This window comes from Narcine bancroftii, chromosome 1, assembly GCF_036971445.1.
Source record: "Narcine bancroftii isolate sNarBan1 chromosome 1, sNarBan1.hap1, whole genome shotgun sequence".
NCBI lineage: Eukaryota > Metazoa > Chordata > Chondrichthyes > Torpediniformes > Narcinidae > Narcine > Narcine bancroftii.
Window position 1 is genome coordinate 68,764,450 of NC_091469.1, and position 23,323 is coordinate 68,787,772.

At 41.3% G+C, this 23,323-nt stretch overlaps 1 protein-coding gene across 12 annotated transcripts in view; it reads right to left on the minus strand.

Moving 5' to 3' along the window:
- The window catches only part of aopep (aminopeptidase O (putative)), a 329,712-nt gene that overhangs the window by 192,912 nt on the left and 113,477 nt on the right, over positions 1–23,323 (minus strand). For 11 of the 12 annotated variants that reach the window (XR_011354682.1, XR_011354680.1, XR_011354686.1 and 8 more), the window contains exons 6-7: positions 19,238–19,427; positions 7,474–7,580 (exon numbers count right to left, since the gene is read on the minus strand). The exons of the other annotated variant lie outside the window; for it this stretch is intronic. Coding sequence is in view for 8 of the 11 variants with exons in the window: in XM_069929420.1 (XP_069785521.1) it covers positions 7,474–7,580; positions 19,238–19,427 (297 nt within the window). In the remaining 3 variants the exon portion in view is untranslated. The remainder of the gene's footprint in view (positions 1–7,473; positions 7,581–19,237; positions 19,428–23,323) is intronic. 12 annotated transcript variants of the gene reach the window in all.

Consider the following 23,323-nt stretch of genomic DNA (forward strand, 5'->3'; position numbering starts at 1 on the left):
AGGAATAGACTGGAAAAAAAATACTGAATTTGAGGAAAAATATTCATTTTAATACAATTAACTCATCCTACTAATAAAAATCATTAAATCTTTCCATCGATTCAAATCATATTTAATTATACAATAAGGGCAAATAATTTAATTCATATAAATGACTATAATTACAATCTACCTTAACTCCTAAATACATAATCTGATCTGACCATCTAAATTTCTCAATGTGCCTACATGAAGAATAATCCATTTCAGCTAAAGGAATAATCTCGCTCTTTTCCCCAATTAATTTTATAACCTGATATCTCACCATACTGTTCCAATCTATCATGTAAACTCCTCAAAGAATTCTGAGGTTCTGTTAAATATATCAAAATATCATCTGCAAATAAATTAATTTTAAATTAGTCAGATTTCACCTTAATACCTTCAATATTACTTGTCTAATCACCCGAGCCAAAGGTTCAATAACTAATGCAAATAGAGCTGGTGCAAAGGTCAGCCTTGCATCGTCGATCTAGTCAACATAAAAGGTAAATATAACTGTCCATTTGTCACTACTTTAGCAGTAGGACTTCTACGTAAAGCCTTAATCCAACCAGTAAAAAAGGATCAAATTTAAATTTCTCCAAAACTTTGAATAAAAAAACTCCACTCTACTCTATCAAAAGCCTTTTCTGTATCCAATGAAATAACCATTGGTAGGTTGGATCCCTCCTGAGAAACATTAATTAAAAAAATCAACTTCACAATATTATCCACCAAATAACGATTTTTAATAAAACTTGCCTGGTCTAAATGAATTAAATCTAGTAAACATTTGGCCAACCTATTAGCTAGAACCTTCGCCACAATTTTATAATCAACATTTAATAAAGAAATTGGTTTATAAGACCTTGCTTTCAATGGATCCCTATCTTTCTTAAGAATAACTGTAATAATTGCTTGAGAAAAATGAACCTCTGTCACCTGTTTCAATACATTCATCAATAAAGGGATTAATAAATCCTGAAATTCTTTATAAAATTCAAAAATAAAACCCTGGAGACTTCCCATTTGGCATAGATCGAAGTGCATCTATTACTTCTTTAGTAGTAAAAGAAGCATCCAAATCCTTAATATCCTTATCACTCAAAAAGGGAAAATCCAAATTAGATGAAAAAATTATCAATTTTAACCTCACCCCCCCCCCACTACTTCATAAGTATACAATTTTTCATAAAATTTTTGAAACACATCATTAATTTCCTCAGGTCTATATGTAATCATTGATTCATGTCTAATACCATTTATTGTTCTAGAAGCTTGTTCCGTTTTCAACCGCCAAGCTAATACTTTATGAGCTACTTCCCCTAATTCATAGTACCTTTGTCTGGTTCTCTGTAATAATTTTTCAAATTTATAACGAATTATAACGTAACTTCATATTAGCTAAACTTATTTTATTAATTTCCGTAGAATTTTGCTGTTAATCCTATCTCCTTCTCCAATTTACATGTTGTTTCTTAATTTCAGCAGTGAAACTAATAATTTGTCCCCTCAAAAAAGTATCCCCATAAAACAAATTTAATACCAACTGAATCCATAATCATTTTCAAAAAAAGCTGTATTTGATCCAAATGCATAATTTCTGTGACAACTCTTTCCAAGTTCTGCCAACTACAAATTTTTAAATTGCATCCCGCAAGATGAAGTTATAGGTATACATAAATATTTTATGGCACACGTATATAAATATTAGCCAATCAAAAATGCTCTATTCAATCAAATATAAGTTCATGTTGGCTTTCCTTTGTTGGACCATACTAGTCAAAATTATTATTAATTCCTCTGATTGTTTCTAAAAGTTTACCACCACCAGATTTAAATGATCTGCCATTTTGAACCAGGTATAAAATAGCAAAGCCACAATGGAAAAGACTGCATCTAATATCTCAGCAATTTCTCCCCTTTTCCTTCACCAATGAAAATTAGAAGTAAATATTTTATCCTGCTCTTAGTCCTTTGAGCTGTTGTCCTATTGCAATTTACAGAAGCCAATTAACATTCCTTTAAATCTTTGGGTTATTAAAAGAAACTGAAGCACCCAGAAGAAATCTATGCGCATAGAAAGCATCTGAGGTCAGAATCAAATTTGAATCACTGGAGCTGCAAGAGGATTGACCTGCAAGTTAAAGGACCCCTATCAGCCTCCCCATCTGCACCATTACTTCCCTCTGAATACAGGTTCACAGCATGATCTTGGAAAATACTGAGCACATCCTACTGTATATCTCACCCCCTCTAAAAATTCAAACGTCATGGTCAATTGGGAAGCTGTGATCTCAGAAACCAGAACTACCAAAGCAGAGCCTTCAAGAGATACCACCACCACCATCACAAAATCCTTCAAATTCTCAAAGAAAACATCAGCATTGAGGCATTAGTTGTTAAAATGGATACAATCATCTAGCTATGTTGTTTGTATTCCTGACACCAGACTCAAAATAGACACTGTACAGTACATTGAACTGTACTCCAAGCTATTACCAAATTGTCAAAGGAAAAGATGTAAGGTTATGCACAATATCTCTTTACAAATGTCAATCACCCCAACTGATTCATGATAATCCTAAGCCCTTGAACACTCAAGAGTGAAGAAGGATGGCATTCATAACAGAGGACATGCATCATGACTAAAACACCTCACAAGGTGCCCAGAAACCTGCCTCCTGCCTCATTTATGGAAAAAATTGCAGTTCCAACCTCATTGGCCTCTTTACAAGCCGCTGGAATGAAGCAGAAATAAGTAATTTTTGATCCCAAGGGTAATGCTGAAGAAGATTTTTAATATTTATTTTTTAAAGTTAGTGTTTGAATGCTAACTTGAATGCTGAAGAAGATTTTTAATATTTATTTTTTTAAAGTTAGTGGACCCTAACCCTAACCCTAATCAATAACAGGCCCTTCCAGCCCACATGCCCATGCCACCCAACAACACCAATTAACCTACAAATGTCATACATTTTTAAAAAGTGGGAGGAAACTCTCACATGTCACAGGGAGAATATATAAACTCTTTACAGAGGGCACCAGATTTGAACACAGTTACTGGTGCTGCAACAGCACTGCACTAACCGTTACACTAAAACTGGTAACCCTCTGTTTTCTCCTTTCTCTCTACTAAATTGTACCTGCCACTCATCAGCCCTTATGAAGTGCATTTCAGACAATTGCATTCCAAACCCACGTTATAGATTGCACAAAATTACATGATAAAAATTAGCTTCATCCCACTGTTCCCATTTACTACACAAATCAGATACTTGACTTGATCTCTACAGGGAAAAACAAGTCCAAAAATGATTCTATGTAACCAAGAATCTGATTGTCTATCTTTTTTGCCCAGTTTGCATGACTGTTTGATGAGAACCCACCAGTTAAAAACTCAGTAACATATGTGGCCCAAGGAATCAGTTGTTTGTGAATAGCCCTTACACATGTTCACCAGTGTGGGGTGTCACAGCAGAATGTACAAAAGGAAATCAGATGTCCAGGTGCAGCATCAGCTCTTGTGGAAAAAAAGCCCACCAGTCAGAATTGAGTCTCTAAATGGGTCTGGGGAAGTATTGGGAACCAAATCTTTTGAAGCTAAGGATAGGTAAAGGTTTCACATTGGAAGATCAAAATCAGGTTGGCATGGGATCACAGTGACTTTGAGCTGTGGGGTACAATGAAAGCAAGTAAAAGGATATCAACGTTAGCAGGGTTTCCAAGATTGGGCTGCAACCTGACTCGGAAGCATCCTTTAAACCATAACGATGTAGGATCAAGCAACATTGGTTGTTTCCAGTCACAGGACAAGCTCAATCTTACATGGCCCAACATTTCCAACATGCAAGGAGATTTATGTTTTTTATGAACTTGCCTGAAGTGGAAAATGTGTCAAAGGCAAAAGTCCAACCTGGAATCACAAAAACCAAGCTAATTTTCCATTTGATCTGGGAACAATTGGTAACTGTGTTCCAATCCAAAAAAAATTACATCCAAATTTCTGGGTTCCATTATGTTGCATTTATTGGATCCAAACATTATCCTGTCAGAAGCTATGGTATCAGATATGGGGACTAAGGAATGGTAATCAAAAATATGACATGATACAGAAAGTTAATCTTTTTTTCTTTTCATATACAACAATTCCCTTGCAATTATACACTCCCATTTTACAGAGATGAATTTATAACTCATTTGAATAAAAATAATGAAATTGCAGGAAATAATCTTGCCTTCTATTAAAATTAAGGTTCCACGTGAAGCACATCATGGATGGAGATCAGGCACAAACCACCTCCACACAACCGGTTAAGTGAGTACTAATTTATCTGCCCCCAATGCCAATCAACAGCATTAGCTGTCAAGTCTGTTCCCTTTGCTCTTCCTTTTCATCCACTGCAATGGACAAGTCACAGTGGTACAATTATTCAGTTCAAGGGCAGCATATTCTCACATCCTGCAGTACTGGGAAAGAAAAAAAATGACAATATTCGCCCTTCAATCACACTTAAAGTGCAACTACAGAACTCAAATCAGTGAGCAGAGAAGAAAGAAGAAATGGGAAAGGTCTAGCCCAAAGTTTAGGTTTCCACTTAATTTTGCCTTTTTTTCTCATGCTCCTCAATAGCAGATGAAAAATTAATAATTCTGTATCAGTCATTCAGTCACACTTGAAGAATTCTTCCTTGATTTCGCATTGGAAAAAATGCTTTCAACTTCATTGACCAAATGAAGCTCAGTTGGTGGCAGAATAGCAGAACTAGCCTTTCTTCGCACTTTTAGTGAATGTATTTTTCTGATCAATTCTGGGTGCTTTGGATGCCACACATTACCAGATGGGTAAGTGATTTTTGTGTCCTTTCTATCAAATATGGACTTAATGGACTTCTGAAAACAGAACTCATTCATTACCCGCCTATAGCGTTGAATTTTAAAAGTAGATCTTTTTTTTTAAAAGACATTCAGCATGGTAACAGGCCATTTTGGCCCACGAGTCCATGCCACCCAATTTACACCCATTTAACCTACACACCCCCAATATGTTTCGAATGGTGGGAGAAAACCGGAGCCCCTGGGGACCCATGCAGACATAGGGAGGACATACAAACTCCTTACAGACAGTGCTGGATTTGAACCCTAATCCCGATTGTTGGCATTGTAAAGGTGTTGTGCTGACTGCTACGCCAACCGTGCCACCCAAATTGTAAGAACACACAACAATAATAAAGCTGTACAAGTTAATTAAGCAATATTGCCCATTTTTAGTGCCCTATTTTATGGATCTTGAGAGTCAAACGAACCATTTGTGGAAGATGGATGTATTCTGGCTAGTGGCCTGTGACCAGCTGCGTTTCACATATGCCAGGTGCTGTTCCTCGGTATTTAATAGAACCTTCTGGTCTGTCCTGCCTGATCACAACTGTGATATATTCCTTGATGAGCAATACTACTTCTCCCCCTTTCATACAACCGCCCACCCCACCCCACTCTCTCACGTCTGAAACAAGGGAAGCCCAGAATATTGAGCTGCCAGTCCTGCCCCTCCTGCAACCAAGTTTCACTAATAGCCACAATATCATAATTCTGCATGCTAATCCATGAGCTCATCTGTCTTTCCTACGATACTTCTTACATTGAAATGGATGCATCTGAGAACATTTACACCACCTACAACCCTTTTACTTCAACGGTACATGCAATTTTCACATCATCGTTTCCCTCCTCCTCTCTCCTATTACTTTCAATGTTCCAATTCCCATGCAAATCAAATTTAAACACCCTGGAGCCGCACAAGCAAGCATTCTCACAAGGATATTATTGCCCCTCCAGTTCAGATGCAAAGTGTCCTGTGGGAACAGGTCCCACCTTCCCTGGAATAGAACCCATGATCCAGAAATCTGAAGCTCTTCCTCCTGCACCACATCTGTAGCCTTGTGTTAAGCTGCATTATCTCCCTATTTCTAACTTCACGAGCATGTAGCATGGTAGCAATCCTGAGACCACAACCCTGGATGTCCTGTCCTTCAACCTAGTGTCTAACTCCCTGAACTCTCCTTGCAGGACCTCAGCACCATTCCTACCCATGCCATTGGTCCCTATATGGTCGTCATCTGTCTGCTCACCCTCCCTCTTGAGAATACCATGAAATCAACCCGAAATATCTTGGACCCTGGCACCAATGATGCTGGGACCATTATTGTTTGTTATCTATAGCTTGCAGAGGGATCTATACCAACAAGAAAAATTGGCTGAAAAATTACAGATTAAATTTCATGCAGACAAATGTGAGGTGTTGCATTTTGGAAGGACAAACCAAGAAAAGACATACACGGTAAATGGTAGGGCACTGAGGAATGTGATAGAACAGAGGGATCTGGGAATACAGATACAGAAGGTCCCCGACTTACGAATGTAATGGGGACTGAAGGATTGGTTGTAACTCAGGTTTGGTCATAAGTTGGCAAACAGAGACGTTGGGCTGCTGTGCGGAATGGAGACCTCGGGCTCCCGTAGGGAATGGGGATCTAGGGCTGCCACAGGGAATGGGGATTTCTGACTGCCATGAGGAACAGGATCTTCAGGCTGCCACAGGGAATGGGAACCACTGTATTCAGTACTTTTAATACAAAATATGTACTTGTTCAGTAGTTTTAACAAATTTTTTTTTTTATTTTGGTCATATGTGTGGTTGGACATAACTCACATAGGTCAGAAGTTGAGGACTACCTGTACATAATTCCCTGAAAGTGGCATCACAGGTAGATAGGGTTGTAAAGAGAGCTTTTGGCATGTCAGCCTTCATAAATCAAATCATTGAGTATAGGAGTTGGGATGTTATAATAAAGTTGTTCAAGACATTGGTGAGGTCAAATTTGAAGTTTTAACTACAGGAAAGATATCAATAAGATTGAAACAGTGTATAGGCGATTTACTGGGATGTTGCCTGGATTTCAAGAACTGAGTTACAGGGAAAGGTTAAACAGGTAAGGACTTTATTCCCTGGAGTATAGAAGAATGAGGGGATATTTGATTGGGACTCAGTGGTCCCAAGAATCTATTTCTGTGCTGCATAGCTCAACTCAAAATAAAACAAACTCAGCATTTTCAATCACCCCACAAAACAATCCATCCCAGCTAACATCCTGGTGAATCTCCTCTTGCACCCACTCCAACATGGTCACATCTTTCCTAAAGCATTGTAACCAGTATGACGCACAATATTCTAACTGTGGCCTAAGCAAACTTTTATAAAACTGTATCACAACCTTTCTGCTCTTATATTTTGTGTCCCAGTCAATGAAGGTTAGTCCTGTAAGCTACTGTGCTGCCATCTTCAGGAGTCTTTGGACTTGTATGTCTCAGTCCTTATTACTCAATGCAGCCATGCTATTCATTAGAGTCCTACCCTCATCACTCCAAAGATTAAGGAGTCTGGTATCCATTCACCTCAGTACTTGCAATTCTTCTTCAGAATTCTGAATTTCTTCTCTGAGTCTTCGCCATCGCAGTAAGGACCTTAGTTGCTGTTGTTCTTTCATTTCTTCCTGTGAAAGCTACACAAATGCCATCAATTAACACCTGATGGTTCGGAATGTTTCGTTTTGCAATATTAAGCAAGAAAGTTAGCTGGAGTAATGAACTCTATAATAGAAGTATTATAATAATATCTGGTCCATGATCTGCCAATGGCACAGAATGTTACGTAGAATCTCAGCCTCGCAGCACTTGAGATCCAGGTTCAATCCTAATGTCTGTTGCTGTTTGCTTTAAGTTCGTACATTTTCCCGTGACTGTTTTAATTTTTTCTGGATACTCCATTTTCATTTCACATCCCAAAAAAGTTACTCGGTAATTGACCGCTGTAAATTACATAGTCATGTGTAAATGAGTGATAGAATATAGGTGGCGTTGATGACAATGTGGGGAGAATTTAAAAAGGGATAAATATATTAGTGCAAATGAGTGGCTAATGGCAAATGTAGGCTGAATGGAATGGCCAGATTCTATGCTCCACTCCTTAAACCAGGCATTTACCAACACTATTATGTGAGTGAGCCACAAATACTATTTTGAAGTACTCAGAAAACTAGTTGGGTCCAGAAAACAGGCAGTACTAATCTGAATTTCATAAAAGCCAACAGATACTCTGCCGTTTACTTATTCTTCAATTGTGTGAATCATTTTAATTATTTTTATCTTGCTTGTACTGTCCATATTTTTAATTTAGTGTTTCATCATTCTCACACACAATCCTTTATTAATATACTTAATAGGGTATATCCTAAGAGGCCTGTACAAATGATGAGATCATAAAATCAGTCCCTCCAATTTGCTGCATGCCTGATTTTATAAAGGTGCAATTCAGCACAGAATAATGAAACAACAATATCTGCTTAAATAGGACCACTCAGGTACCAAAATGTAATATGTTTGACCTTTAAATTTGAATTGGATTCTAAAATCAAAGCAATGCAAACACATAATTCTCTGAAAAGTGTCATCACAAGTAGATAGGGTCAGACAGAGAGCTTTTGGCACATTGGCCTTCATATATCAAAGTAATGAGTACAGGAGTAGGGATGTTATGGTAAAGTTGTACAGATGTTGGTGAGGCCAAATTTGGAGTATTGTGTACAGTTTTGGCTACTAACTACAGGAATTATATCAATAAAATTGAAAGAGTGGAGAGAAGATTTACTAGGATGTTGCCAGGACTTGAGGAACAGAGTTACAGGAAAAGGTTAAACAGGTTAGGACTTCATTCCCTGGAATGTGGCAGAATGAGGAGAGATGTGTACAAAATATCATGGGTATAGATAAAATAAATGCAAGTAGACTTTTTGTACTGAGGTTAGGTGAGACACAAACCAGAGGACAGGAGTTAAGGGTGAAAGGGGAGAAGTTTAGAGGTTACATTTTGAAGAATTTCTTCACACAGAGAGTGGTGGGAGTATGGAATGAGCTGCCAGCTGAAGTGGTGAATGCAGGCTCAATTTTAACATTTGAGAAAAATTTGAACAGGTACATGGATGGGAGGGGTATTGAGGCATTATGGAATGGGTGCAGGTCAAGGGAGTAGGCAGAATAATAGGTTGGCCAGAATAGAAGGGCCTGTTTTCTATGCTATAATGTTCTATGGTTCTAAGGAATAGGGAGATTAAAATACTGGTTCACACAGATTATGTACAGGTGTGATTGTAAATGTTATATTCTGAAACAGCAAGCTTTTAAAACACAATGAATGCCCAGCCCATGGATCAAAACTCTGAGACATAAAGGTGAAGACAACTTCAATGGTAGTCAGATGGCCCCATGTTATTGCTTACGCTCTGCAAATTTACCTTTCCAGGCTTTAAGATCGGTTTAAATGAATTGGAGAGGCTGAATTTCACTTCACAGATGTGTCATTTTGTTTACACCTACAAGTATCATTTCAACTCTTTAAAAGCATTCCCTTTCAAACAGAAGGTATTCAACTCGCACCTTAGACTTGAGCTCATAATCAAGACTGCTCCACTGTCAGAGGTGGTCTTTAGAAAAAGAGTTGAACAAGGTCCCTTCTGCCTTTCAAGAGGAAATAGAACATTTTTCAAAGATTATGATAGAACTTCTTACTGTCCTGATGATTACACAGGACACCCCATATTCAAAACTGGAGCAAAAACTGTGGATGATGGAAAGCCAAAACAAAAACTAGAAGATCTCAGCAACTCAAGCAGTATTTTTACATTTCTGATCTAGTCGGATTCTTCACAACTGGAAAATTAAGAAAATGAGCATGTTTTAAAGGAGGAGGAGAGAACAGAGAATTCTGTAAGACAATGTAGACCAAAGTGAGCACGGTATCGATGATTTATTTTTGTACTTCTTTTTGAATATTCTGGTAATCCAGGTTTGCACTTCATTGGTGTGTATGGAAGCTTGCATGCACACATTTGGACACCAAATGCAATTTAGAAATACTTTGATGTCATTCAAGATAGTTGAAGATAGGCAAAAGCATAGCTCTGTTACAGTACTGTAGTCAAATATCAGCTTGTTATGATTAATAAAACCATTAATGTGCTGTAAATAATGATCTTTGTGCAAACTACAAAAGGGATTCTGTACATACCAATCATTCTGATCGCTTGAGCGCAAATCCTTATTCAAGATCAACAATGAGTGAAACTGAACTTGAGCAATAATTGAGCTACTGGAGGAACTCAACTGATCAAGCAACATCCATGGGTGGAAATAGTTCATTAACTTTTTGGATAGGGACTCTTTATCAATACTGAAATAAAAAGGGGGTGATGTTATCCGCATGATGGGAGAAAGAAAGTGGGGAGGAGCCAAAGGGTGAAAGGGTATTGTACAAAAGGTGGGAGAGCTGGAGAGACAGGAAGAGGAAGAAGCCATTCTGGGAGGAATTAGAGAGAAAAGTAAAGAGATGGAAACATTAGAACTGGATAGAGATGTGGGTTGCCTAAAATTACAAAAATGAATTTTCATGCAACTAGGTTTAAGGCTATTTTTCCAGTTCGGTCAACAGGGCTTGCCCAAAGCATCGACCATGTTGCACTCCCCACAGTTGTTGCTTGACCCTTTGGAGCAGCTACACCGTCCTGTTTTTTTTTTCTCTCTCTCTTGCTCCATCAGTCTTTAATGCGCCAAAAGCAAGGCGATGCTGGAAATCTGAATTCAGATTCAGATTCAGATTCCAGATTTATTGTCAGAGTATATACATGACATACGACCCAGAGATTCTCTTTTCCTGCAGGTGCGGCAGAATTAAAAGTCAGTCATATGGTTGGAACAGGCCCTCCAGTCTAACTTGCCCACACTGAAATAACTCAACCATCCTAGTCCCACCTGCAGCATTTGGCCCATATCCCTCTGAAGCTACCCTTGCCCCTTCCATATACTCACCACCCTACGTGTAAAAAAAATGAGCCTCACTGCATCTCTCCCCCTTCTCAATCCTGTGTCCTCTGGTTACCAATCCCCTTCTCTGAGCAAAAAGACTTTAATTATTCACCCTTTGGGTGAATCAAGGAAACCTTGAAGAAGGGCTCAGGCCTGAAATATCAGTTATACACCTTTGCCTCCTATGGACACTGCAAAACCTGCTGAGTTCCTCCAGCATTTTTGTGTTTTCACTAAGTATTCGCCACATCTATTCCTCTCATAATTTTGTACATCTCTATGAGATATCCTCGAATCCTCCTGCAATCCAAGGAATAAAGCCATAGACTATTCAAACTCTCCCTACCACTTAGGACATCAGAGTCCTGACAACATTCTCATTTATCTTCTCACAATTCCCTCCTGCTTGCTTGCAACCCTATATGGAGGTATTAGGACAAGTTTTGCACTTTCTGTAGTTACAGCAGGAGTGCCTGGTGGGGTGAGGTGGGCGGGAGGAAGGGTGACGGTGCTGAATAAAGCGGACTAAGCAATATCAGAGAGACTGATCCCTGTGTAAAGCAGACAGTGGTGGGGAGGAAAAACTTGGCTGGTGATGGTATTGGATGGAATTTGGGGGTGGGGTGTCCTTTTCTATGACTCACAGGGATCAACCTCTCTGAGACTTCCTGATATACTCTTCCCTCCCTCAGGTTAGGGGCTGGATATTTTCAGCCTCCCATTGTTATGGGAAGCTAAACGTAAACTTGAGGAACAGCATATCATATTCCTCATGAATATCCTTCAACTTAATGCATTAACATCAATTTTTCACATTGTAAATAACCATTATCTCCACCAAGTTCCACTGTTTCCGTCACTTTATATATTTCAGTTCTTATTTTGCTCCCTCCCCCCAATGGACTCACTCTCTTCCTGTATCTCCAACTCTCCAATACCCTATTTCCTTTTAGCCCCTCTGCAGCTCCTTTCCCCCTTCACACCCTTTTTTACTTTAGTCTCAATAGAGTCCTCAACCCAAAATGCTAACTGGTCATTTCTACACACTAGCCCCTTTTCCACTGGCACCTTGTCCCAGGAATTAATGGGGAATTAACCAGGATAGGGTCCAATGGAAAAGGAAAACAATCAGCATGCCAATGTCAAATGACGTCAGGGATTGATGGCTTCTACCCCTATTCATATCCCCGGCATCAGCTGACGCCAGAATGCTGATTAAACCAGTGGAAAAAGATCAACTTCCACCCATTCCATTCAAAGGCAGGCTCTCCAATTCCCAGTGATGAGTTGGGTTCAGTGGAAAAGCAGTTAGTGTCCCAGTTAAAGGTGCCCCAGTGGAAACAGCACAAACGGCTTCCTATCCCAGAACACTGCACAGCCAATTAACTGGGATGCCAGTGGAAAAATGGCTATGGATGTTGCCTGACCCATTGAGTTCCTCCAACAATTCTTTCTTTGTTCAAGATTCCATCATCATCAGCTTTTGTGTTTATTTTTTGAATAATAATCACTTTACTAACTCCATGGTAAGATCAAGGATAAGGATTATATACTCATAGGAAAATTATTAACATTATGGTGCCCTGAAATAGGGGAACTATGTATAAAAAAACTGCTGTAATTTCTACATGGTCAAGTTAAAATGTAAATAAATAACCTTGAACAAAATCTGGAATGTGTACTTGAATCACATGTGAATTGTTTGATTACAAATTTAAAACTGTGGAGCATAGTAACAAATAAAAGAAAAAAGCTTCTCTGTTCCAAACATAATGGAGGGCACGGTAATTTACATTGCCTACATACAGGCAAGATAAATGCTCAAGATACAATGCCAAGGGAGTCAAAAATGGGAAGTGCGAACAGATGCAAGCAAAAATCTTATTGACTTTTGTTGAACCTGGGGGTTTAGATGTTTCTAGATTTTGAATTCATTCCAACTTGAAAGACTGTGACAGAATTTTGTGAACCTGATGAAGATATAATTAACATTTTGGATCCTTTACAAAATAGGCTTAATTTAGGAAAATTGCTGTAATGAATTTGAATTTGATTAATTTTCATGATTAAAGGTGTAAATTCATGATTAAGAGCATAAAGCTCTGTAAAAGGTAATGGACATAGCCCAGGACATCATGGGTAAAATTCGACTATTGAGAACACCTACAGAGAATGCAGCAATCATCAAAGACCCACACCTCCCAGCACACACTCTGTTCTTGCTGCTACTATCAGGAAGAAAAGCATAGGTGACACAAGACTCGCACCACCAGGTTCAGGAACAGCTGCTACCCCTCCACCATCAGATTCGTCAACCACAAACTCAATCAGAATCTCATTTAAGGACTCTTACTTTTGAACTTAATTTTTTTTTATTTTATGCAGTTTGTTTACATTTCTTTATTTGTATACATGTGCACATTGAGTCAGGTTTTTTTTTGCACTCCCAATATATGGTAATTCTGCCTTGCCTGCAGAAAAAAGGAATCTGACAACAAATCTGAAATCTAAAATCCGAAATGGCAAACATGTGGATAGTTCAAGCACCCTTCAGAGGAGCAAACTAATCACAATATATTTCTTCCCAGATCAGAAAATAAATCTATCCAAATTCATTTTTATAATAACTTGTGTCTTTTGTTTTTTTTAAAAAAACATTAATTGGTGTAACTGTCATAATCAAAATGTCCTACTTTTGTTAATAGAACACTAGCATTCACCCTCCACCAACTCCCAAAAAAAACTTGCTAAGTTTGTTTTGGTTTTTCAATCAACCCTGATTGAAAAATCTAACAAAGTGAATTAATGAGAAAGGAAATCAGAAAAGAAGAGACTCAGCTTGGCAGAATTATCTTAAAAAGGAAGCTGGGAGAGGCTGACTGCCATAAATCTCATCTCAGCACCAATTTCACCATCAACAAACTGTGTGGTTACAAAAGAGAAAACAAGAGACTAAAAATGTTGAAATCTGGAGTATAAAGCAAACTGTGGATGGAACATTAAATGATCTGTGGTAGCAAAAAAAAATCAACATTTTGTATCAGGACCATGCATCAGGACAGAATGTAGAGGGAAAATAGAGAACTTAAAACAGTGAGAGGGAAAGGCGTGATAGAGATAGGTAGGCCAGGTGGAATGGGGAATGATTGAGTCAGGGGAGCAGAATCCCAGGCAGATGGAACCAGGTGGGGGGGGGGGGTGGGGGCGGGGTGGGGGGGGGGGGGGGAGATGACTAATCTGAACAAACTAGATTATCATCAACTCGCATTCCACCTTGGTAGCCAACAGTGTTCCATAGTTCCTTATGCCCAAAACCGATGCACCTAACCACCTGGATTTCTTCTCCCTTGGTTTACCCTTCCCATTCCTCCTCCCCATCAACATTTCCTATCTGGAACCAGCTGTTTCTACACTGAGCACCATCTTGTCAGAATTCCCCATTTCACCTGGTTCCACGCATCACCAGCCTGTCCCTGTCTCACCCATCCCTTGTACCTCTTTCTATTGGCCCTATAAACTCAGTCCTGAAGCAGAGTCGCAATACAAAACATAGAGCATTTCTTTATCTCCAGAGGTGTTGCTTGACCCACTGTTTTTTCAAGTTTTTTTTGATGATATAATGACATTTATTGTGAATAACAATCATCCTTGTTGTGGAAAAAGGTTCTAGGTTAATTCATTGCACTAGTTTTTTTAAAATATAACCAGGTTTTCAATGAACAGAAGAATCATTTTCTTCTTACAAGATATCAGAGGAGATTGGATAAAGCTGTCAAAATCATGAAGAAGTCCCATCAGGTAAAGAAGAAACTTCCTGGTTGTCAGAAGAGTTAGCAGGACATTGATTTTTCACAAAATTGTACAGCCAATAATGAATCTGGTGAACAGCATATATAAAGCTGGTGGAAGCAAGCTCAGCAGTAAATTACAAAAGGGCATTGGATACATTCTCAGGGCTTTGTGGAAAAACCAGGTAAATGGGACTACCGGTAATAGGACAGATAATTCAATGGAAAAAAATTGTCTTCATTCCTGTTTGTCAATGATTTTAACCTGGCACCAATACAAATATAAAAGTTTCTCATAAAGAATTTCCTTCCTTAATTGTGCTCACTATCCTATTTGAAGAAGAAACCTGAATCTTTTTACGTCGTTAAGATATTTCAAAGTGCATCACAGCTGAGAGCATAACAAGGTGTGTGTTTTTTTTTTAAAATGGTGTTGCGGTCAGTGTGCTGTGCAGTGAACAAAAGCTGTGAATGAGTTGAACCAACCGACTTTACTGGAACTCTCCAAGAACTTATCAGCACCATGATCCTTTGCACCCACCCCACTGGGACCATTGTGATGTCAGCTCAGTACGAGGCTGCACCTCAGTGACCCGGTTCGCTTGTGAATCAGCGCAGCTCGTTACATGACCCCACCCCAACCATCCCTGGAGGTGTTGAGTCCACAGTTCATATGAGGTTCACATCAATTGATGTTCATAACAGTTCACAGAGGCTGACCTCTCCTCCGTGGGCCTGGAACAGTTACTGGTTGGTTGAGGTCAAGGTGTGTTGGTTTGGTGTGGTCGACTGTGAACATTTCTTGCCTACCCCCAATATCCAAAATGCACATTGTCCCGTTGTGTTGTAACACCTTATATAGACCCTTGTAAAGGCACTGAATGGGTGTCTTGGTGTGCACCTCTCCTTATGAAGACATATCGGCAGGCTTCAAGATCCTTCGAAATGTAGGATGGAGCTGGACCATGTTGCGAGTTTAGGATGGGGGCCAGGGTGCCCACCTTCTCGTGAACTCGTGTTAGCAGCACCATAGGTGTTTCCTCCTGGCTGCGAGCCGCTGGGACTGTCAGCAGGTCCCCATAGACAAGCTCAGCAGAGGACATGGCCGAATCCTCCTAGAGTGCTGTGCGGATGCCAAGGAGCACCCAAGGAAGCTCGTTCACCCAATCTGGGCCTCGAAGCCGCACCATGAGGGCCATCTTCAAATGTCGATAGAACTTTTCCACCAGGCTGTGTAGAAGGCTGTGGTGTGATGTAACTGGGTCACTAGGAGCTGTTCCAGCACTGCCCATAGGCCAGATGTGAACTGTACCCCCTGTCTGATGTGATATTGGAAGGAAGCCCAAAATGGGCTATCCAGTTGGCAATGAGGGCCCTGGCAGGACAGCTTCTGGCCATCTAGTGAATCTGTCCACCATCGTGAACAGATACGTGGTGCCTCTGGAAACTTGCAGTGGCCCAACAATGTCCACGTGGATGTGATCAAATCAACTGATTGTCAGCGGGAAGGACTGAAGTGGGGCTTTCACGTGCCTCTCCATCTTGGATGTCTGACAGTGCAGGCAAGCCGACCTGTTTGCACAGGCCATGCTACATGAATCTATCTGCGACCAGTTGTGTTGTCATCCGGATACGTGGGTGGGTCAACCCATGTATCACGTTGAAAACGTGACACCTCCACAAGGCGGGAACGATGGGTCTAGGTCAGCCAGTGGACACGTCACAAAGAAGTGTGGCTTCAGATGGCCCGAAACGCATGATTTCCAACTATCCTGCCACTGGGCCGCTGCGGGCACTCTATAGTCGATTCTGGGGGACAGCGAGTGCACAGACAGGATAGACGTACAGGACAGAGTGTCAGTCACGAGGCTGTTCTTGCCGGATATGTGTTTAATAGCCATCGTGTACTCTGAGATGTAAGAGAGATGACACTGCTGCCTTGCCCACCATGGGTCCGACACCTTGGTGAAGGCAAAAGTGAGGGGCTTATGATCAGTGAAGACCATGAAATCCCATCCTTCGAGGAAGTAGCAGAAATGGCGTATAACAAGGTAGAGGGCTAGCAACTCCTTGTCAAATGCACTATACTTCTGCTCCATGAGTCGCAGATGTCTGTTGAAGAAAGCAAGGGGGTCTCCAATATTTGCAAATCAACTGCTCCAGGACACCACCAACACTGGTGTTGGATGCATCAACTGTGAGGGTGGTGGGTACATCAATGTATGAATGCAGTAGAAGGGTGGCATTGGCCAGAGCGTCCCAGCTGAGTTCATTGGTTTGACCAGAGAGTAGCTTGAAAAGAGGTCACATGATCCTGGCAGTGACGGCAGGAACTGATGGAAGAAGTTGACCATCCCAACAAACTCCTGCAAACCTTTGACCATAGTTGGGTAGGTGAACTTATAAATGGTCTCAAAATTTGACAGAAGAGGGACCACCCTGTGTCAACTGATGTGGTGCCCAAGGAAATTGATGCCTTCCAGACTGAACTGAAATTTTGCTGGGTCGATGGCTAGGCCATAGTCGCTCAGTCGCTCTGCAGGTGTGTAATGTGCTCCTGACGTGAACGATTAGCGTTAACATTATAACCTTATCACTGCTGCAAACTTTCATTCAATGGAATGCCAAAATTTAAACTTTCAATGCACTCCATACAATATTACCTCAATTATGTCAAGTATTTAGCAATCTTTATCCTGGAAGGACATAAACAATTCCAAGATGAAATACACTATACATTCAAATAAGAAAATAGCTTAGAAAATGCAAACTCAGTTTGATTAAGTTACCTTGATTAGAGAGAGAGGGTAGATTAGCATTAGTTTTAGTTTTTAGATAAGTGGATTTTTGGGGCCTAATTATGATTATTCATGTTTATATCCTTTTTTTTAAAGATATATCAAGATATAATGAAGATTGATATAATATTATTTGATTGATCTCTAAGCATAATAATTTTAACAAACAATCACATTTAATAATTATGAATGAAATTTGAAATTTGTTGTATTGTGCATTTATTTTAATATATGTATATGTTATCATATTGCTTCATCAATATAACTTGATTAAACTCAATTAAAATATTTTTTTTTAAAAGAAAATGCAAACTCCTGATTCCCTTACAAAAAAAATCCTTCTTGGATATAGCTGCATGCAAGAAAACGCAATAATAAAGGAAAGCACATTTGAAGGCTTTTCTCAACCTCAAGACTAAAACTACACTCATTTTTTTGTCCTTAACTTCCAACAGAATCTCTGTCGTGCAGGTAAAATCATAACATTAAATACAGTTTTAACTACAACGAGCAATCCAGTGTTAGGATTCACGTGTTGGCAATTGATGTGCAATATTCAAGATCAGCGGAGATTGTAGCATTTTCCTGAAACACCTCACCCCCTTCAAGAGAAAAGTTAACAATTTTAATGTTTCTTACCGCTGGAAGCAAAATAGCAACAATAATTCAATTTCAGATTCTAGCCCCTTTCACACTTGTAACCCATTAATTGGCTGTTCAGTGTCCTGGGACAGGGATGGGGGGGTTGGCTTTTCACATCTGACCACTCCTAACTGGGACACTGCATGCTTTCACACTTGCAAGGAGCCATCCCTAGGGTTAGGACTGTTCTACCTTCTACCGGTAATGTCATGACCCATCGAGGGATGGTGGACCTGCCCTAAATACTGATCTTATATTTAAACAAAATTAATATTGCCTAATTATAACATAATTCAGCTTTGTGTACAGCACAGTATGAGCTCTTCAGCCCTGTTGTTGTTATGCCAACCTATATAAACCTTTATAAGGGACCATGGGAAAGTGCTAGCAATAAATAGCAAAAGCAGACAATTTTTAAACACTGTGGGAAAGTTGGTAGCACAATCGCTTACAATTTTTAAAATATTGGGGGAAAACATTGATGGACCTTCCTTCCCAGAATTCCATGCAGCAGAGAAATGGCTATATGCACGGCTGTATGCATGGAGCATTCATAGAGGGGTTTCTCTGCTGCATAGCCTTCTGGGAAGTCAGCCCCTCCATTGCTTTTTCCCAAGGTCTTTATAAATTGCATGCCATGATGCTACCAACTTTCCCACACTGTTTAAAAATTGTCTGCTATTGCTATTTAATGATATTTATTTCCTCTCTTTCTTCCCCCCCACTGCGACTTTCCCACAGCAAAGTTTATATCTTCATTTTAATCTTTTTTTCCTTCACGTTCCTGCCCTCACACAAAAACTTGGGTTATTTCAAACTCACAATGCAATTGCCCGTTTCACACTTGTCTGATTACAACGCCAATGTCTGCAGATGCCAGGGATTGTACTAGGGATTGAGGCTGTTAATCCCTGGCATGAGATGACATCATCTGATGCCGGCATTGAGCTGATTTTGCTTTCACACTAGGTAATTTAAAGGCCGATGGGCGGTTAATTCCTGGGATCACTTGCAAGTGTGAAAGGGGCTACTGTGTATTAATGTGGTTCAGCATAAGGGAATATAAAAATATACCTTTTGCACATTTGCCCAAAACACATCCTCCAAATAAGTGGCAAATCCCTCACTTATCCACTCTTCAGTCCAATCACGAGCACCAATAGCCAATCCAAACCAGGCATGAGCTATTTCATGGCAGAGACGCACACCACAGAGATGATTTCCTCCCGATAAAACAGACTGCGATAGGAAGATGATGTGAGGGCTTAAAAAAAAAACACTCTATTAATAACTTGTTTCAAAATCTTGAAGTTTCTTATATATATATGTATATATGATATACATACATATATATGTATATGAGTGAGTGTGAGATTGTGTGTGTGCGTGCAAGATTGTGTTAGTGTGTGTGATTGAAGTTTCTTCTATATATATATATACACATATATATATGTGTATTCTTGTGGGGGTGAGAAACTGTGGGGATGAGAGACTGGGGGTGAGAGACTAGGGGTGAGAGACTGTGGGGGTGAGAGATTGTGAGGGTGAGAGAATGGGGTGAGAGACTGGGGGTGAGAGCCTGTGTGGGTGAGAGATTGTGGGGGCGAGAGATTGTGGGGGTGAGAGACTGTGGGGGTGAGAGATTGTGGGGGTGAAAGACTGTGGGGGTGAGAGACTGTGGGGAGTGAGAGACTGTGGGGAGTTAGATACTGTGGGGGCGAGAGACTGTGGGGGAGAGATTGTAGGGGTGAGAGACTGTGGGGGGTGAGAGACTGTGAGGGTGAGAGACTGTGGGGGTGAGAGATTGTGAGGGTGAGAGAATGGGGTGAGAGACTGGGGGTGAGAGCCTGTGTGGGTGAGAGATTGTGGGGGCGAGAGATTGTGGGGGTGAGAGACTGTGGGGGTGAGAGATTGTGGGGGTGAAAGACTGTGGGGGTGAGAGACTGTGGGGAGTGAGAGACTGTGGGGAGTTAGATACTGTGGGGGCGAGAGACTGTGGGGGAGAGATTGTAGGGGTGAGAGACTGTGGGGGTGAGAGACTGTGAGGGTGAGAGACTGTGGGGATGAGAAACTGGGGGAGAGAGACTGGGGGTGAGAGACTGGGGGTGAGAGACTGTGGGGGTGAGAGACTGTGGGGAGTGAGAGACTGGCGGTGAGAGACTGCGGGGGTGAGAGACTGTGGGGGTGAGAGACTGGGGGTGAGAGACTGGGGGTGAGAGACTGTGGGGGCGAGAGACTGTGGGGGCGAGAGACTGTGGGGGCGAGAGACTGTGGGGGTGAGAGATTGTGGGGTTGAAAGATTGTGGGGGTGAGAGATTGTGGAGGTGAGAGATTGTGGGGTGAGAGATTGTGGGGGTGAGAGCCTGTGGGGGTGAGAGATTGTGGGGGTGAGAGCCTGTGGGGGTGAGAGACTGTGGGGGTGAGAGATTGTGGGGGCGAGAGATTGTGGGGGTGAGAGACTGTGAGGGTGAGAGACTGTGGGGGTGAGAGACTGGGGGAGAGAGACTGGGGGTGAGAGACTGGGGGTGAGAGACTGTGGGGAGTGAGAGACTGTGGGGGTGAGAGACTGTGGGGAGTGAGAGACTGTGGCGGTGAGAGACTGTGGGGGTGAGAGACTGTGGGGGTGAGAGACTGGGAGTGAGAGACTGGGAGTGAGAGACTGTGGGGGCGAGAGATTGTGGGGGTGAGAGATTGTGGGGGTGAGAGATTGTGGAGGTGAGAGATTGTGGGGGTGAGAGATTGTGGGGGTGAGAGACTGTGGGGGTGAGAGACTGTGGGGGTGAGAGATTGTGGGGGCGAGAGATTGTGGGGGTGAGAGACTGTGGGGGTGAGAGATTGTGGGGGTGAAAGACTGTGTGGGTGAGAAACTGTGGGGAGTGTGAAACTGTGGGGGTGAGAGACTGTGAGGGTGAGAGACTGTGGGGGTGAGAGACTGGGGGAGAGAGACTGGGGTGAGAGACTGGGGGTGAGAGACTGTGAGGGTGAGAGACTGTGGGGGTGAGAGACTGGGGGAGAGAGACTGGGGTGAGAGACTGGGGGTGAGAGACTGTGGGGGTGAGAGACTGTGGGGAGTAAGAGACTGTGGGGGTGAGAGACTGTGGGGGTGAGAGACTGTGGGGGTGAGAGACTGGAGGTGAGAGATTGTGGGGGTGAGAGATTGTGGAGGTGAGAGATTGTGGGGGTGAGAGATTGTGGGGGTGAGAGACTGTGGGGATGAGAGACTGTGGGGTGAGAGTGTGGGGGTGAGAGACTATGGGATGAGAGATTGTGGGGGTGAGATATTGTGGGGGTGAGAGACTGTGGGGGGGTGAGGGATTGTGTAGGGTGAGAGAATGTGTGATTGAAGTTTCTTCTATATTTACATGTGTGCCTGATTGAGTGTGAGTCTGATTGTCTTTGTGCCAGTGTGCGAGTGTAAATACTGTTCCATATAAGACTTATAAATGCATAGCTTACTTAAAAATCATGAAAAAAAACATCAAATATAGTTGCATTTCAGGATATTGTGATAAATAAACCAAATTTGAAGATGTGCTTTAAAATATTTTCATAACTTGAAAAAAATCTGTCCCTTTACATGAAAATTCCACCCACATCCGACCACATAGAACCCCAGCCTATCATTTACTACACACTGGAGCAGCAATTGTCAACTTTAATTTTGCCTATTTTGCCTTAGGACTCTGCTCAATGTTTATAGCCCTCTTTCCCTGAGATGTAGTCAAGATTAGTTGTTTTCTTCCGTACTTCTCTCCTATCAGCTACAAAATTTTTTAATGATTTCAGTCCATGGCCCCCCCTTAAATGTCTTGTGGCCCCCGGTGGGGGGTGGGGGGGGGGGGTTTTGGGTGTATGGTGGGCCTGTTAAGAATGGCTGCCCTAAAGCAATTAAACTTTCTCAGAATGGCACAAGAGATCCAATTAATTTATATTTAGTAGTTATTAAATAAGTTTTAATAAATTCAAAAGCAGAGATGCAAATACTCAACTGTTAACATTGTTGAGAGCAGATTCATTCAAATTGCCAATAGAAGTACATTATACAACAACCAGCAGTGCAATTCCTTTGATTGTACAGGTATAACAAAATTCATACTATATATATTCATTTAATAGTTGATCTTGTGTAATAATCAATTCCCTCTTTCCATATGATCCATGTAAAAGTCGATCCCCTATATTTGGCCCTGTGCCCACCCATTTGAGCTCCCGAAGCTTCCACCCGCACGCTTATCCAAGTTCCTGAAAACCTGACCACCAGCCCATCCGAGCTCGTGACACCCCGACCGCAGATCTTTGTCCAGGCCTCCCGCCCACCAGACCTTCCGACACCCCAACTGCGGATCCTTACCTTGGTCACCCACCCACCAGAGCTCCCAATGCCCTGGCCACAGTCTCTCTCCTAGGCCCTGGCCACCTGCCCATCTGAGTTCCAAATACCCTGAACGCGAACTTACAACACAGTCCCATCCATCCAAGGTCCTGACACTTTCAACGACACAGGTACTTACCGCAGTCAAAAGTATGACCCATCTAAAAGTCGATCCTCCCAAAAAAATTTTTACCTGAAAAACTGGTCCAATAAACCCCAATTATTACTCTAGTGTATGCAGTACATGGATGTGGAGGTGGTCTTAGATACAGCAAATCAGTATTGGGACTCACAAGTACGTCAACATCAGGATGTGCATTGCTAAAATGGTTGTCCAGAAGCTCCTCACAAATAGGGGTGCAAAAACAAAGTGGTTAAGTTTTTGGTCCAGCATATTGATCCTATTACACACTACTCTGCCAGAAAAATTAAATTCAAGGAATTATATAAATTTGGAATTAAAAGCCAGTGTTGATAATGATAACATATTACTCCCTCATTGTCCCAAAATACAATAAGGCTCACTAACAGATTTCAGAAACAAAATTTCCCATCTTTTTCCACTACAACACACACGCAGCTCGAATTCCACTAATATGGTTGACCCTCAATTGCTTCAATTCAGAGGCAATCTGCGGTGACAATAAATGCTGACTTTGTCCACAACATCCAAATTTCATAAAGAAGTCTATTTCCTGCATTTCTACTCTTACCCCCTTCTCCTCATGGAAGAACAAGAACCGACTTCCCTCTTCTTTATCTCCCACCTCATCAGCCTGTACATTCAA